Raw genomic sequence first — 13,014 nt, 5'->3', positions numbered from 1 at the left:
AGCAAAGAGTGGGAGGAAATGCCTGTTTTTCTAGTTGGCGATCAGTGGCTAGTGATGTGCCTCAGGGATCAGTTTTGGAACCGCAATTCTTTACAATTTACATCGATGATTTGGAGTTGGCATCCAAGTGTAAGGTGTCAAAGTTCGCAGATAGCACTAAGTTGAGTGGTGGAGTAAAGTGTACAGAGGACAGTGAAAATTTGCGGAGGGATATAGATAGTTTAAGTGAGTAGGCAAGTGTCTGGCAGATGGAGTACAATGTTGGTAAATGTGAGGTCATCCATTTTCGTAGGAATAACAGCCAAATGGACCATTATTTAAATGGTAAAAAAATTGCAGCATGCTGCTGTGCAGAAGGACCTGCATGTCCTTGTGCATGAAACACAAAACATTGGTTTGCAAATGCAGCAAGTAATTAAGGAGGCAAATTGAATTCTGTACTTCATTGCTAGCGGGATGGAGTTGAAAGAGTGTTGCAGCTGTACAGCGTGCTGATGAGGCCACACCTGGAATACTGTGTACAGTTTTGGCTCCTTGAGGAAGGATGTATAGGCACTGGAGGGGGTGTAGAGGAGATCCACTAGGTTTATTCCAGAGTTGAGGTTTGGTTTATGGGAACCGATGCAGGAAGTCAGAGGGTAGTAAAACGGGGACAGAAACAAAAGGCAATAAGGGGGAAAGTGTAAGGCAGAGGAGCCATAGTCAAAAATCAATAAGGGCCACAATACAGGGTACAGTGACTGAGGAGAGCTCAGTGAATAGGCCCAGCAATACTAAAAGGAATAAAACGGGAAGTAAAAACATAAATGGAAAGCAGGTTGTTACATGAAGATCTGGGTTCAACGACAAGGAAAATTAGGAGAAAGGTTAAAAGGAAAAATAACTTAGGAGAGGTTACTGATAGAGGTGTTAAGATTCTAAACGGAGTTATGAAAGCCAACATAAGGGTACTTTTCCTGAATGCTGATAGTATTCGGAATAAGGTAAATGAGTTGATGGCGCAAATCATCGTGAATGACTATGATTTAGTGGTTAAAGGATGGTCACGACTGGGAGTTAAATATACAAGGGTATCAAACTATTTGGAAAGGCAGAGTGGATGGTAAGGGAGATGGTGTAGCTCTGTTATTTAAGATTAACATCCGGGCAGCAGAGAGGGATGACATTGGTGCTATGGAGGATAAGGTTGAATCCATTTGGGTGGAAATCAGGAATAGTAAGGCGAAAAAGTCACTGATAGGAGTAGTCTATAGGCCACCATATGGTAACATTATGGTGGGGCGGGCAATAAACAAAGAAATAACAGATGCATGTACAAATGGTACAGCAGTTATCATGAGGGATTTTAATCTACATGTTGATTGGTTTAACCAGGTCGGTCAAGGCAGCCTTGAGGAGGAATTTATAGACTGTATCCGCAATAGTTTCCCAGAACAGGATGTATTGGAACCTACGAGGAACAAGCGGTCCTAGATCTGGTCCCATGTAATGAGATAGGATTGATTAATGATCTCATAGTTAGGGATCCTCTCGGAAGGAGCGATCACAATATGGTGGAATTTAAAATACAGATGGAGGGTGAGAAGGTAAAATCAAACATTTTGTGTATTGTGCTTAAACAAAGGAGATTACAATGGGATGAGAGAAGCGCTAGCTAAGGTAGGCTGGGAGCAAAGACTTTATGGTGAAACAGTTGAACAGTGGAGAACCTTTTGAGTGATTTTTCACAGTGCTCAGCAAACGTTTATACCAACAAAAAGGAATGATGGTATAAAGAGGGAAATTCGATCATGGATATCTAAGGAAATAAGGGAGAGTATCAAATTGAAGGAAAAAACACACAAAGTGGCAAAGATTAGTGGGAGACTAGGGGATTGGGAAATCTTTAGGGGGCAACAGAAAGCTACTAGAAAAGCTATAAAGAAGACTAAGATAGATTATGAGAGAACTTGCTCAGAATATAAAAATAGATAGTAAAAGTTTCTACAAATATATAAAACTAAAAAGATTGGCAAGGTAAATATTGGTCCTTTCGAGGATGAGAAGGGAGATTTAATAATGGGAGATGAGGAAATGGCTGAGGAACTGAACAGGTTTTTTTGGTCGGTCTTCATAGTGGAAGACACAAATAACATGCCAGTGACTGATGGAAATGAGACTACGACAGGTGAGGTCCTTGAGATGATTGTTATCACTGAGGAGATAGTGATGGGCAAGCTAATGGGGCTAAAGGTATACAAGTCTCTTGGCCCTGATGGAATGCATTCCAGAGTGCTAAAAGAGATGACTATGGAAATTGCAAATGCACTCATGACAATTTACTAAAATTCACTAGACCCTGGGGTGGTCCCAGCAGATTGGAAATTAGCAAATGTGACACCACTGTTTAAAAAAGGAGGTAGGCAGAAAGCAGGTAATTATAGGCCAGTTAGCTTAACTTTGGTAGTAGGGAAGATGCTGGAATCTATCAAGGAAGAAATAGCGAGCATTCTGGATAGAAATTGTCCCAGGGCAGGTCGTGCCAACTAATTTAGTGGAATTTTTTGAGGACATTACCAGTGCGATAGACAACGGGGAGCCAATGGATGTGGTTATGTCTGGATTTCCAGAAAACTTTTGACAAGGTGCCACACAATAGGTTGCTGCATAAGATAAAGGTGCATGACATTAAGGGTAAAGTAGTAGCATGGATAGAGGATTGGTTAATTAATAAAAAGCAAAGAGTGGGGATTAATGGGTGTTTCTCTGGTTGGCAATCAGTAGCTAGTGGTGTCCTTCAGGGATCAGTGTTGGCCCCACAATTGTTCACAATTTACGTAGATTTGGAGTTGGGGATCAAGTGCAATGTGTTCAAGTTTGCAGACGACACTAAGATGAGTGGTAAAGCAAAAAGTGCAGAGGATACCGGAAGTCTGCAGAGGGATGTGGATAGGTTAAGTGAATGGGCTAGGGTCTGGCAGATGGAATACAATGTTGACAAATGTGAGGTTATCCATTTTGGTAGGAATAACAGCAAAAGGGATTATTATTTAAATAATAAAATATTAAAACATGCTGCTGTGCAGAGAGACCTGGGTGTGCTAGTGCATGAGTCACAAAAAGTTGGTTTACAAGTGCAACAGGTGATTAAGAAGGCGAATGGAGTTTTGTCCTTCATTGCTAGAGGGATGGAGTTTAATACAAGGGAGGATATGCTGCAACTGTATAAGGTATTAGTGAGGCCACACCTGGATATTGTGTTCAGTTTTGGTCTCCTTACCTGAGAAAGGACGTACTGGCGCTGGAGGATGTGCAGAGGAGATTCACTAGCTTAATCCCAGAGCTGAAGGGGTTGGATTATGAGGAGAGGTTGAGTAGACTGGAACTGTACTCGTTGGAATTTAGAAGGATGAGGAGGGATCTTATAGAAACATATAAAATTATGAAGGGAATAGATAGGATAGTTGTGGGCAGGTTGTTTCCACTGAGGGGTGAAAGCAGAACTAGGGGGCATAGCCTCAAAATAAGGGGAAGTAGATTTAGGACTGAGTTTAGGAGGAACTTCTTTACCCAAAGGTTGTGAATCTATGGAATTCCCTGTCCAGTGAAGCAGTTGAGGCTCCTTCATTAAATGTTTTCAAGATAAAGATAGATAGTTTTTTTGGAGAATAAAGGGATTAAGGGTTATGGTGTTCAGGCCGGAAAGTGGAGCTGAGTCCACAAAAGGTCAGCCATAATCACATTGAATGGCGGAGCAGGCTTGAGGGGTCAGATGGCCTACTCCTGCTCCTAGTTCTTATGTTCTTATAAGGAGAGACTGAGTAGACTGGGACTCTACTCATTAGATTTAGAAGAATGAGGGAGGATCTGATAGAAACATACAAAAATATGAAGGGAATAGTTAAGATCGAAGCAGGGAGGCTGTTTCTACTAGCGGGTCAAACTAGAATGAGGGGCATAGCCTCAAAATAAGGGGGGGGGGAGAAGATTTAGGACTGAATTGAGGAGGAACATCTTCACCCAAAAGGTTGTAAATCTGTGGAATTCCCTGACCAATGAAGCAACTGATTGATTTTAAGGCAAATATAGATAGATTTTTGAACAGTAAAGGAGTTGAGGGTTATGGTGAGTGGGTGGGTAAGTGGAGCTGAGTCCACAAAAACATCAGCCATAATCTTATTGAATGGCGGAGCAGGTTCTAGGGGACAGATGCCCTACTCCTGCTCCTAGTTCTTATGTTGTTTTGATACTAAAGGAAATGATAGTTAAAATACGGGAAGGTTTGCCATAATTTCTAATCTCCCCAGGGAACTGCCTAAGAATTGTAGAGTGGCAAATCTGGTGCTATTATTTAAAAAAGAATGTAGACATACGCCTAACATCTGTTCCTCAGGAATTCCTTAGGATCATGTCCTGGACCGAATCATCTTCAGCTGTTTCATCAATAACCTATTCGCCATTGCAAGGTCAGAAGTTGGGATGCTCGTAGATGATGGTGATGTTCAGCACCATTCTCAACTCCTTAGATACTGAATCAGTTCATGTCCAAATGCAGCAAGACCTGCACAATATTCAGGCTTGCACTGCTGCTTAATAATATATTATTATTAAGCAGCAAGTAACATATGCACCACGCAAGTGCCAGACAGTGACCATCTCCAAAAAGAGAGCATCTAAACGATTCCCCTTGAGAGTCAATGGTATTACTGTTGCTGAATCTACCATTATCAATATCAATGGCCAGAAACACTCACGACTTTCCACACCATCGAGGACAAAACAGCCCACCTGATTCACTCTATCCACCATCTTCAACATTCCGAGAAAGGAGCCAAGTTTCACCTTAGAACAATTAGACCTACTCCTGAAGTTGAGTTGTTGAAGGGCAGGTGTCCAGGATTGTTGCAGGCCCGTCCCCACTCCTCGTTCTAGCCAGGGGACAGGGGTAGTGTTGGGGCAACAGTGATCTGTAAAATCCAACCTTGTGACTCTAATTGCGTACCTTGTTCTTTAGTACTTTGTATTGATGCTAGGTTTCCTCCTTTGTTTATACAACGATCTCTTGCAGTTTTCCAGGCCAATTGCTGTGCTTCCTCTTCACCATAGAACATGAAACACTAAGAAAGAATGTTGAAATATGCCAAATTATCAAGTCTGTACAACACAAAAGTAATATTCGTAGAAATATTTAGCCACACCATATAGGAAGATAATCATATTGAAGCTTTGCACTGCTGTCAGCAGCACATTGTTGTGGTTTCTGACAAGCCCTGGTCTCATTAAAGGGCTTAAACTTGCATTTAATTTTACAGTATAAGTCTAGAGCCAAGGCCAATTGTAACTGAATCTAATAACAATTTAAGTATTTATTTTGAATTAATTAACTAGTGCATAAATGTCACTTTGCAGGGTGCAGTGCTCTAACTGTGAGATGTGGGAGATCCTTGACGCTTCCAGCGTTCCGGTTGACAATGTCTGCAGGAAGTGTAACCAATGGCAGCTCCTCACAGACGGTGTGGTTCAGTTGCAGCAGCAGTTGGATGCACTTAGGAGCATGCAAGTGGCGAAAGCATCATAGACAGGAGTTATAGAGACGTGGTCACACCCAAGGTGCAGACAGACAGACGGGTTACCGCTAGAAATAGCAGAATGTCAGTGAAGGAATCCCCTGTGGCTGTCCCCCTCTCTAACAGGTATACCTTTTTGGATACTGTTGGGAGGGATAAGCTATCATGGGAAAATATCAGCAGCGAGAACAGTGGCACCACAACTGGCTCTGTTGCTCAGCAGGGCAGAGCAAAGTGCAGGAGAGCAATAGTTATAGGGGAGTCTATAATGAGGGGCACAGATAGGCGCTCCTGTGAACGTGAAAGAGACTCCAGGATGGTGTGTTGCCTTCCTGGTGCCAGGGTCAAGCATGTCTCTGAACGAACATAGGACATCCTGAACGGGGAGGGTGAACAACCAGAGGTCGTAGTACACATAGGTACTAATGACCTTGACAGGAAGAGTGATGAGATCCTGCAGAAGGAGTTCAGGGAGTTAGGCAGTAAACTGAAAAGCAGGACCTCTAGGGTTGTAATCTCAAGATTACTCCCTGTGCCACGTGCCAGTAAATAGAAATAGGAGGATAGTGCAGCTAAATACGTGGCTAAACCGGTGGTGTAGGAGGGAGTGTTTCAGATTTCTGCACAATTGTGATCTCTTCCAGGACAGGTGGGACCTGTACAAGAAGGACATGTTGCATCTAAACTCGAGGGGCACCAATATCCTGGCTGGGAGGTTTGCTAGAGTAACTCGGGAGGATTTAAACTAATATGGCCGGGGGGGGGGGGGGGGGGGGGGGCGAAACCAGAGCGTTAGCTTAGAAAGTATCATAACTGAAGGGGTAATAGAGAAAAAAAATAAAAGAACATCAGACTCAGGCAGAGCAAAAAAGCCGACAAGTGTGAGAAGGGAGGTGGTCAATGCAGCACTGAGGGTGTTGTACCTTAATGCGCGCAGTACGTAGAAGAAGGTAAATGAGCTTGTTGCCACATTGAAATTGGCCGGTACAATGTTGTGGGCATCACGGAGACGTGGCTGCAAGAGAATTAGGGATGGGATCTATGTATACAAGGATATGTGTCCTCTCAAAAGGACAGGCAGATGGGCAAAGGGGGCAGGGTTGCATTGTTCGTAAAGGATGAAGTTAAATGGATCGCAAGAAGCGATATAGGATCAGAAGGCATAGAATCTCTGTGGGTAGAGATGAGGAATTGCAGAGGTAAAAAGACCCTGATGGGAGTTACGTACAGGCCCCCTAGCAGTAGTCAGGGTGTGGAGTAGAAAATAAATCAGGGGATAGAGAAAACCTGTAAAAAAGGCAATATCACAATAATCATGGGGGATTTCAATATGCAGGTGGACTGGGAAAATTAGGTTGGTAGTCCCAAGAAAAGGAATTTGTGGAATGTCAAAGAGATGGTTTTTGGAGCAGCTTGTGACAGAGCCTAATAGGGAACAGGCAATTTTGGATTTGGTGATGTGTAATGATCACATCTTGATTAGGGAACTTAAGGTGAAGGAACCCTTCGGGAGCATTGACCACAACATGACAGAATGTACCCTGCAGTTTGAGAGGGAGAAGCAGGAATCAGATGTAACGGCATTAGAATTAAATAAGGGAAACTACAAAGATATGAGGGAGGAGCTGGCCAGAGTTGATTGGAAAAGGAGTCTAGCAGGGAAGACAGTGAAACAGCAATAGAAGGGGTTTTGGGGGTTTATTCGGGAGGCACAACAGAAATTCATCCCAAGGAGGAGGAAACATGCTAAGGGGAGGACAAGGCATCCATGGTTGATGAGGGAAGTCAAAGACAGTATAAAGGCTAAAGAAAAAGCATACAAAGTGGCAAAGGTTAGTGTGAAGCCAGAGGATTGAGAATCCTTTAAAAGCGAGCAGAGGACAACTAAGAAAGCAATAAGGGGAGAGGAGGTGAAATATGAGTGTGAGCTAGCTAATAACATTAAAGAAGATAGAAATAGTTTTTTTCAATATATAAAAGGTAAGAGAGAGGCAAAAATAAACATTGGACCGCTGGAAAACGTGCCTGGAGAAGTAAAAATAGGAAACAAAGAAATGGCAGAGGAACTGAATAGTTATTTTGTATCAGTCTTCACGGTGAAAGTGACCAGTTGGGATGCCAGAGCTCCAGGAGAATCAGGGAGCAGAGGTGAGTGCAGTGGCCATCACTAAGGAGAACGTTCTGGGGAAACTGAAAGGTCTGAAGGTGGATAAATCACCTGGACCGAATGGACTACACCCCAGGATTCTAAATGAAATAGCTGAGGAGATTGTGGAAGCATTGGTGATGATCTTTCAGGAATCACTGGAGGCAGGAAGCGTCCCAGAGGACTGGAAAGTGGCTAATGTAACACCTCTGTTTAAGAAGGGAGGGAGGCAGAAGACAGGAATTATAGGCCGGTTAGCCGGACTTCGGTCATTGGTAATATTTCAGAGTCCATTATTAAAGATGATATTGCGGAGTACCTGGAACTGCATGATAAAATAGGATTGAGTCAGAAGGGAGATCGTGTCTGACAAATCTGTTAGAGTTCTTTGAGCAGGTAACAAGTAAGTTGGACAAAATGAGAACCAGTGGACGTGATTTATTTATATTTCCAGAAGGCCTTTGACAAGGTGCCACATAGGAAACTGTTAAATAAATTAAGATCCCATGTTTAGTGTAGGATTCTGGCATGGATAGATGACTGGCTGACTGGCAGAAGGCAGGGATTGGGGATAAAGGGGTATTTTTCAGGATGGCAGCTGGTGACTAGTGGTGTGCCTCAGGGTCAGTGCTGGGACCACAACTTTTCACAACATACATTAATGATCTGGAAGAAAGAACTGAAGGCACTGTTGCTAAGTTTTCAGATGATACAAAGATCTGTAGAGGGGCAGGTAGTACTGAGGAAGCAGGTGGGCTGCAGGATGATTTGGACAAGCTAGAAGAGTGGGCAATGAAGTGGCAGTGGAAAAATGTGAGATTATGCACTTTGGAAGGAGAAATAGAGGCATAGACTATTTTCTAAATGGGAAAATGCTTAGGAAATCAAAGGCATAAAGAGACTTGGGAGTCCTTGATAATGATTTTCTTAAGGTTAACGTGCAGGTTCAGTTGACAGTTAGGAAGGCAAATGCAATGTTAGCATTCATATCAAGTGGGCTAGAATACAAGGCCAGGGTTGTACTTCTAAGGCTGTTTAAGGCTCTGGTCAGACCCCATTTTGAGTATTGTGAGCAGTTTTGGGCCCCGTATCTAAGGAAGGATGTGCTGGCCTTGGAAAGGGTCCAGAGGAGGTTCACAAGAATGATCCCTGGAATGAAGAGCTTGTCGTATGAGGAACGGTTGAGGACACTGGGTCTGTACTCGTTGGAATTTAGACGGATATGGGGGGATCTTATTGAAACTTACAGGATACTGCGAGGCCTGGATAGATGTGCAGAGGATGTTTCCACTAGTGGGAAAAACTAGAACCAGAGGACACAATCTCAGACTAAAGGGACGATCCTTTAAAACAGAGATGAGGAGGAATTTCTTCAGCCAGAGGGTGGTGAATCTGTGGAATTCTTTGCTGCAGAAGGCTGTGGAGGCCAAATCACTGAGTGTCTTTAAGACAGAGATAGATAGAGTCTTGATTAATAAGGGGATCAGGGGTTATGGGGAGAAGGCAGGAGACTGGCGATGAGAAAAATGTCAGCCATGATTGAATGGCGGAGCAGACTCGATGGGCCGAGTGGCCTAATTCTGCTCCTATGTTTTATGGTCTTATGGTGAGATTCGGAGAGTTGGAAAGCAATTGAGGAGAATTTAAAACCCAAATATGAAGTGATGTTAAGCTTGTGTTTTCTTCAAAAAGGGTGGATTGGAGAAGGGAAGAATGTGAACGTCATTTTGAGATCCCAGAAAGAAATGTATTCAAATCTCCTGTTTTCAACATCGGGCAACACAATAAGGCATTGGAATGTATAGGATAGTATATTTAGAGGTTTGGAGAAATAGGAGAGAAAATTTATGAGAAACACTGGCTATGGTGGCATTTATGAAACGGGAGGTTAAGTGTGTTTCAACAGAGAAAGTAAAATGGTAGTTAATGATAATTACGAGCTTGGTCATACACAGCCACTCCAAATATTTAGTTATTGAATGGACTTGTGTTTGTCGAGAATTAAGAGTTTGTTGAAAGGCAAAGAATATGGATGACATCATTTTTGTTATTCTATTCACAACATGAGAACATATTTTTTCAAAAAGATAGAAGCATGCACCCTGAAGATGTTCTTCTGGGAAAATTGATTGCATATCAAAGATCAGAAGATTGAGTCAATAAATTGAATAGTCTAAATCATTCTCATATACATTCATGGATTCTTCCCTACTTTCACTTTTCTTCAATATTGCAATTGATCTGTGCAATTTATTTTTTATATTGCTATAAGAAAAAAATTGTACATGTACAGTGCCTCAAAACTTGTAGCCTCAGCACCGAGGTTGTGCCAGATTTGGGATCTTGCCGGATTTCAGGTCAGGTGAATTGGACCGTGGGCAGTTTAGGTCAAGCTGGGTTGGTGGGGTCAAGGGTCATTTGGAGTACATGAATAGACTGACGCACAAAGTGGTGAAGCGGACAACTAATCTGGAATCACATCACGCCAATGTGGCACCTAGTTTAATTGTCCATTTTTTTTATTTTACTCAATGAAAATTGATGCATAACACCTTACTAAAAATATCTGGTTTTCAGATAATTCCCACTTTTGGACAGTCAGGTTTGAGACACTGTACCTATACTTTGGCTGGGATTGAAGTCTCTTATCTGATAACGCACAGGATTATAGAATTCCTATAGTGCAGAAGGAGGCCATTCAGCACATAGACCCTGCACCGACCCTCCGAAAGGACACCCCATCCAGGCCCACTTCTCCATCTGGTCCCCGGAGGAAACCCACATGGGCACGTGGAAAACATGCAAACTCCACACAGACAGTCACCCAAGGCTGGAATTGAACGCGGGGTCTCTAGCGCTGTGATGCGCCGGTGTTAACCACTGCCACCATGCCATCCCTCACTGTGCCACCATGCCGCCTTTATGCCTCATGATGTGAGAGCAAATTAAGACCCCTTCACAACACATCAGCTTCATAACAGCTGTATTCTCAACTGCAATCCAACTTGGGGTGAAATGAACTTTTAATTTCAAAAGTTTTCATTTTGAATCTTGCTAATAATCCTTTTTAACCAACGGTTGGATTTGCTTTTCTTGATGAATCTGGAATAGTCAGCAGAAGGCCGCCACAGAATTACACTGATAAAAAAATATTGACTGAACTATTTAACTAGCTTTTAAATTTAATTTTGGCATGCTGTGTTACTATTAAAGTTATAAACTAAGGCCATTGAAGTAACTGTATTCCTTCAGGTTTTGTGCTTGTTTCAGCATTTCACCGTGGTCGGCAAAATACCAGACTGGCCCAGCAAAATTGGAATTTCTCTAGAACCACCAACAGCTTCAGGGTTTACAAGATAATACTCAAAGTGCAATTTCATTGTTATTGCCTCCTGTATTTCCAGTATAAATGCCACGACAATGAAAAGACAATGCAAATACATCTCCGAACTGTGATCGAGAGCATTGTTGCATTGTTATTCAAGAGAATCTCTCAGGTTCCATGACACATAAGCAGCTTTTGCCTCTCCTACAAACTGGAGGGTAACTTATCCTGTCAAAATATCTAGGCAAAAGATAGGACATAGAACATTACAGCGCAGTCCAGGCCCTTTGGCCCTCGATGTTGCGCCGACCAGTCTAGACCGCCGATAGGTCTAGATAAACTCAGGGTTTGCATGAAGAACCTTCATTCTGTACACTGATTTATCTGGTGCCACCGTATCATTTTTCTGTGAATGGCAGATCAGACAAAACCACTCATCAACTCATTCCAAAATTCTTAGAAAATGAAAAAAAACAGAGGTACACTTCAGACCAAAGTAAACTTTCATTAACAGATTTGCATGTGAGATTTAATTTAGTAACATTCCTGAGCTGGCATAGTAAAGTGAAGTATGATAATATCAAAGAATCATAGAAAAGTTACATCACAGAAGGAGGCCATTCAGCCCATCTTGTTCATACTAGCCCAAGGACACCCTTTCTAATTAGGCCACACTTGGAGTATAGTGTTCAATTCTGGTCGCCACACTACCAGAAAGATGTGGAGGCTTTAGAGAGGGTGCAGAAGAGATTTACCAGGATGTTGCCCGGTATGGAGGGCATTAGCTATGAGGAGAGGTTGAATAAACTCTGTTTGTTCTCACTGGAACAACGGACGTTGAGGGGCGACTTAACAGAAGTCTACAAAATTATGAGGGGCATAGACAGAGTGGATGGCCAGAGACTTTATCTCAGGGTAGAGGGGTCAATTACTAAGGTGCGAGGGGCAAGGTTTAGAGTGGATGTACGAGGCAAGGTTTTTATACAGAGGGTAGTGGGTGCCTGGAACTCGCTACCAGAGGAGGTGGTGGAAGCAGGGACAATAGTGGCTTTTAAGGAGCATCTTGACAAATACATAAATAGGATGGGAATAGAGTGTTACGGACCCCGGGAGTGTAGAAGATTTTAGTTTAGATGGGCAGTATGGTCAGCGCAGGCTTGGAGGACCGAAGGGCCTATTCCTGTCCTGTACTTTTCTTTGTTCTAATCCCACCTTCCTGCACCCGGTCCATAGCCCTGTAGCTTCCAGCACTTAAGATCCAAGTACTTTTTAAAAGAGTTCAGGGTCTCTGCCTCCACCACCAACTCGGGTAGTGAATTCCAGACACCCACTACCCTCTGTGTAAGAAAAATGTTCTTCCTCGTGTCCCCTCTACACCTTCTGCCACTAATCTTGAATCTATGTCCCCTGGTTCTAGAATTCTCCACCAAGGGAAACAGTTTTATCCTGTCCATTCTATCTCTCCCACTCATAATTTTGTGCACCGCCACAAAGTAACCCGTCAGCCTTCTTTTGCCAAGGAAAATAATCCCAACCTATCCAATCTCTCCTCGCAGCCACACTTTTCTTGTAAACCTCTTCAACACTCCCTTCAGAGCAATTATCTCCTTCTTGTATATATATTTAAGGGCAGCACGGTAGCACAAGTGGATAGCACTGTGGGTTCACAGCGCCAGGGTCCCAGATTCGATTCCCTGCTGGGTCACTGTCTGCACGTTTTCCTTTTGTCTGCCTGGGTTTCCTCCAGGAGCTCCGGTTCCCTCCCACAGTCCAAAGACATGCAGGTTAGGTGGATTGGCCATGCTAAATTGCCCTTAGTGACCAAAAAGGTTAGGAGGGGTTATTGGGTTACGGGGAAAGGTGGAAGTGAGGGCTTAAGTGGGTCGGTGCTGGCACGATGGGCCGAATGGCCTCCTTCTGCACTGTATGTTGATAGGCAGCACGGTAGCATTGTGGATAGCACAATCGCTTCACAGCTCCAGGGTCTCAGGTTCGAT

General features: G+C 43.1%; 1 protein-coding gene across 1 annotated transcript in view; it reads right to left on the bottom strand.

Moving 5' to 3' along the window:
- mrc1a (mannose receptor, C type 1a) overlaps positions 1–13,014 on the bottom strand; it is a 213,876-nt gene that overhangs the window by 38,943 nt on the left and 161,919 nt on the right. Inside the window, exon 21 of the mRNA XM_038798045.1 lies at positions 4,982–5,096. Within this exon, the coding sequence (XP_038653973.1) occupies positions 4,982–5,096 (115 nt within the window). The remainder of the gene's footprint in view (positions 1–4,981; positions 5,097–13,014) is intronic.

The sequence above is a fragment of the Scyliorhinus canicula genome, chromosome 5 (genome assembly GCF_902713615.1).
Source record: "Scyliorhinus canicula chromosome 5, sScyCan1.1, whole genome shotgun sequence".
NCBI lineage: Eukaryota > Metazoa > Chordata > Chondrichthyes > Carcharhiniformes > Scyliorhinidae > Scyliorhinus > Scyliorhinus canicula.
The sequence above is the reverse complement of the archived record's forward strand: the minus strand, read 5'-3'. Positions and strand labels throughout refer to the sequence as shown.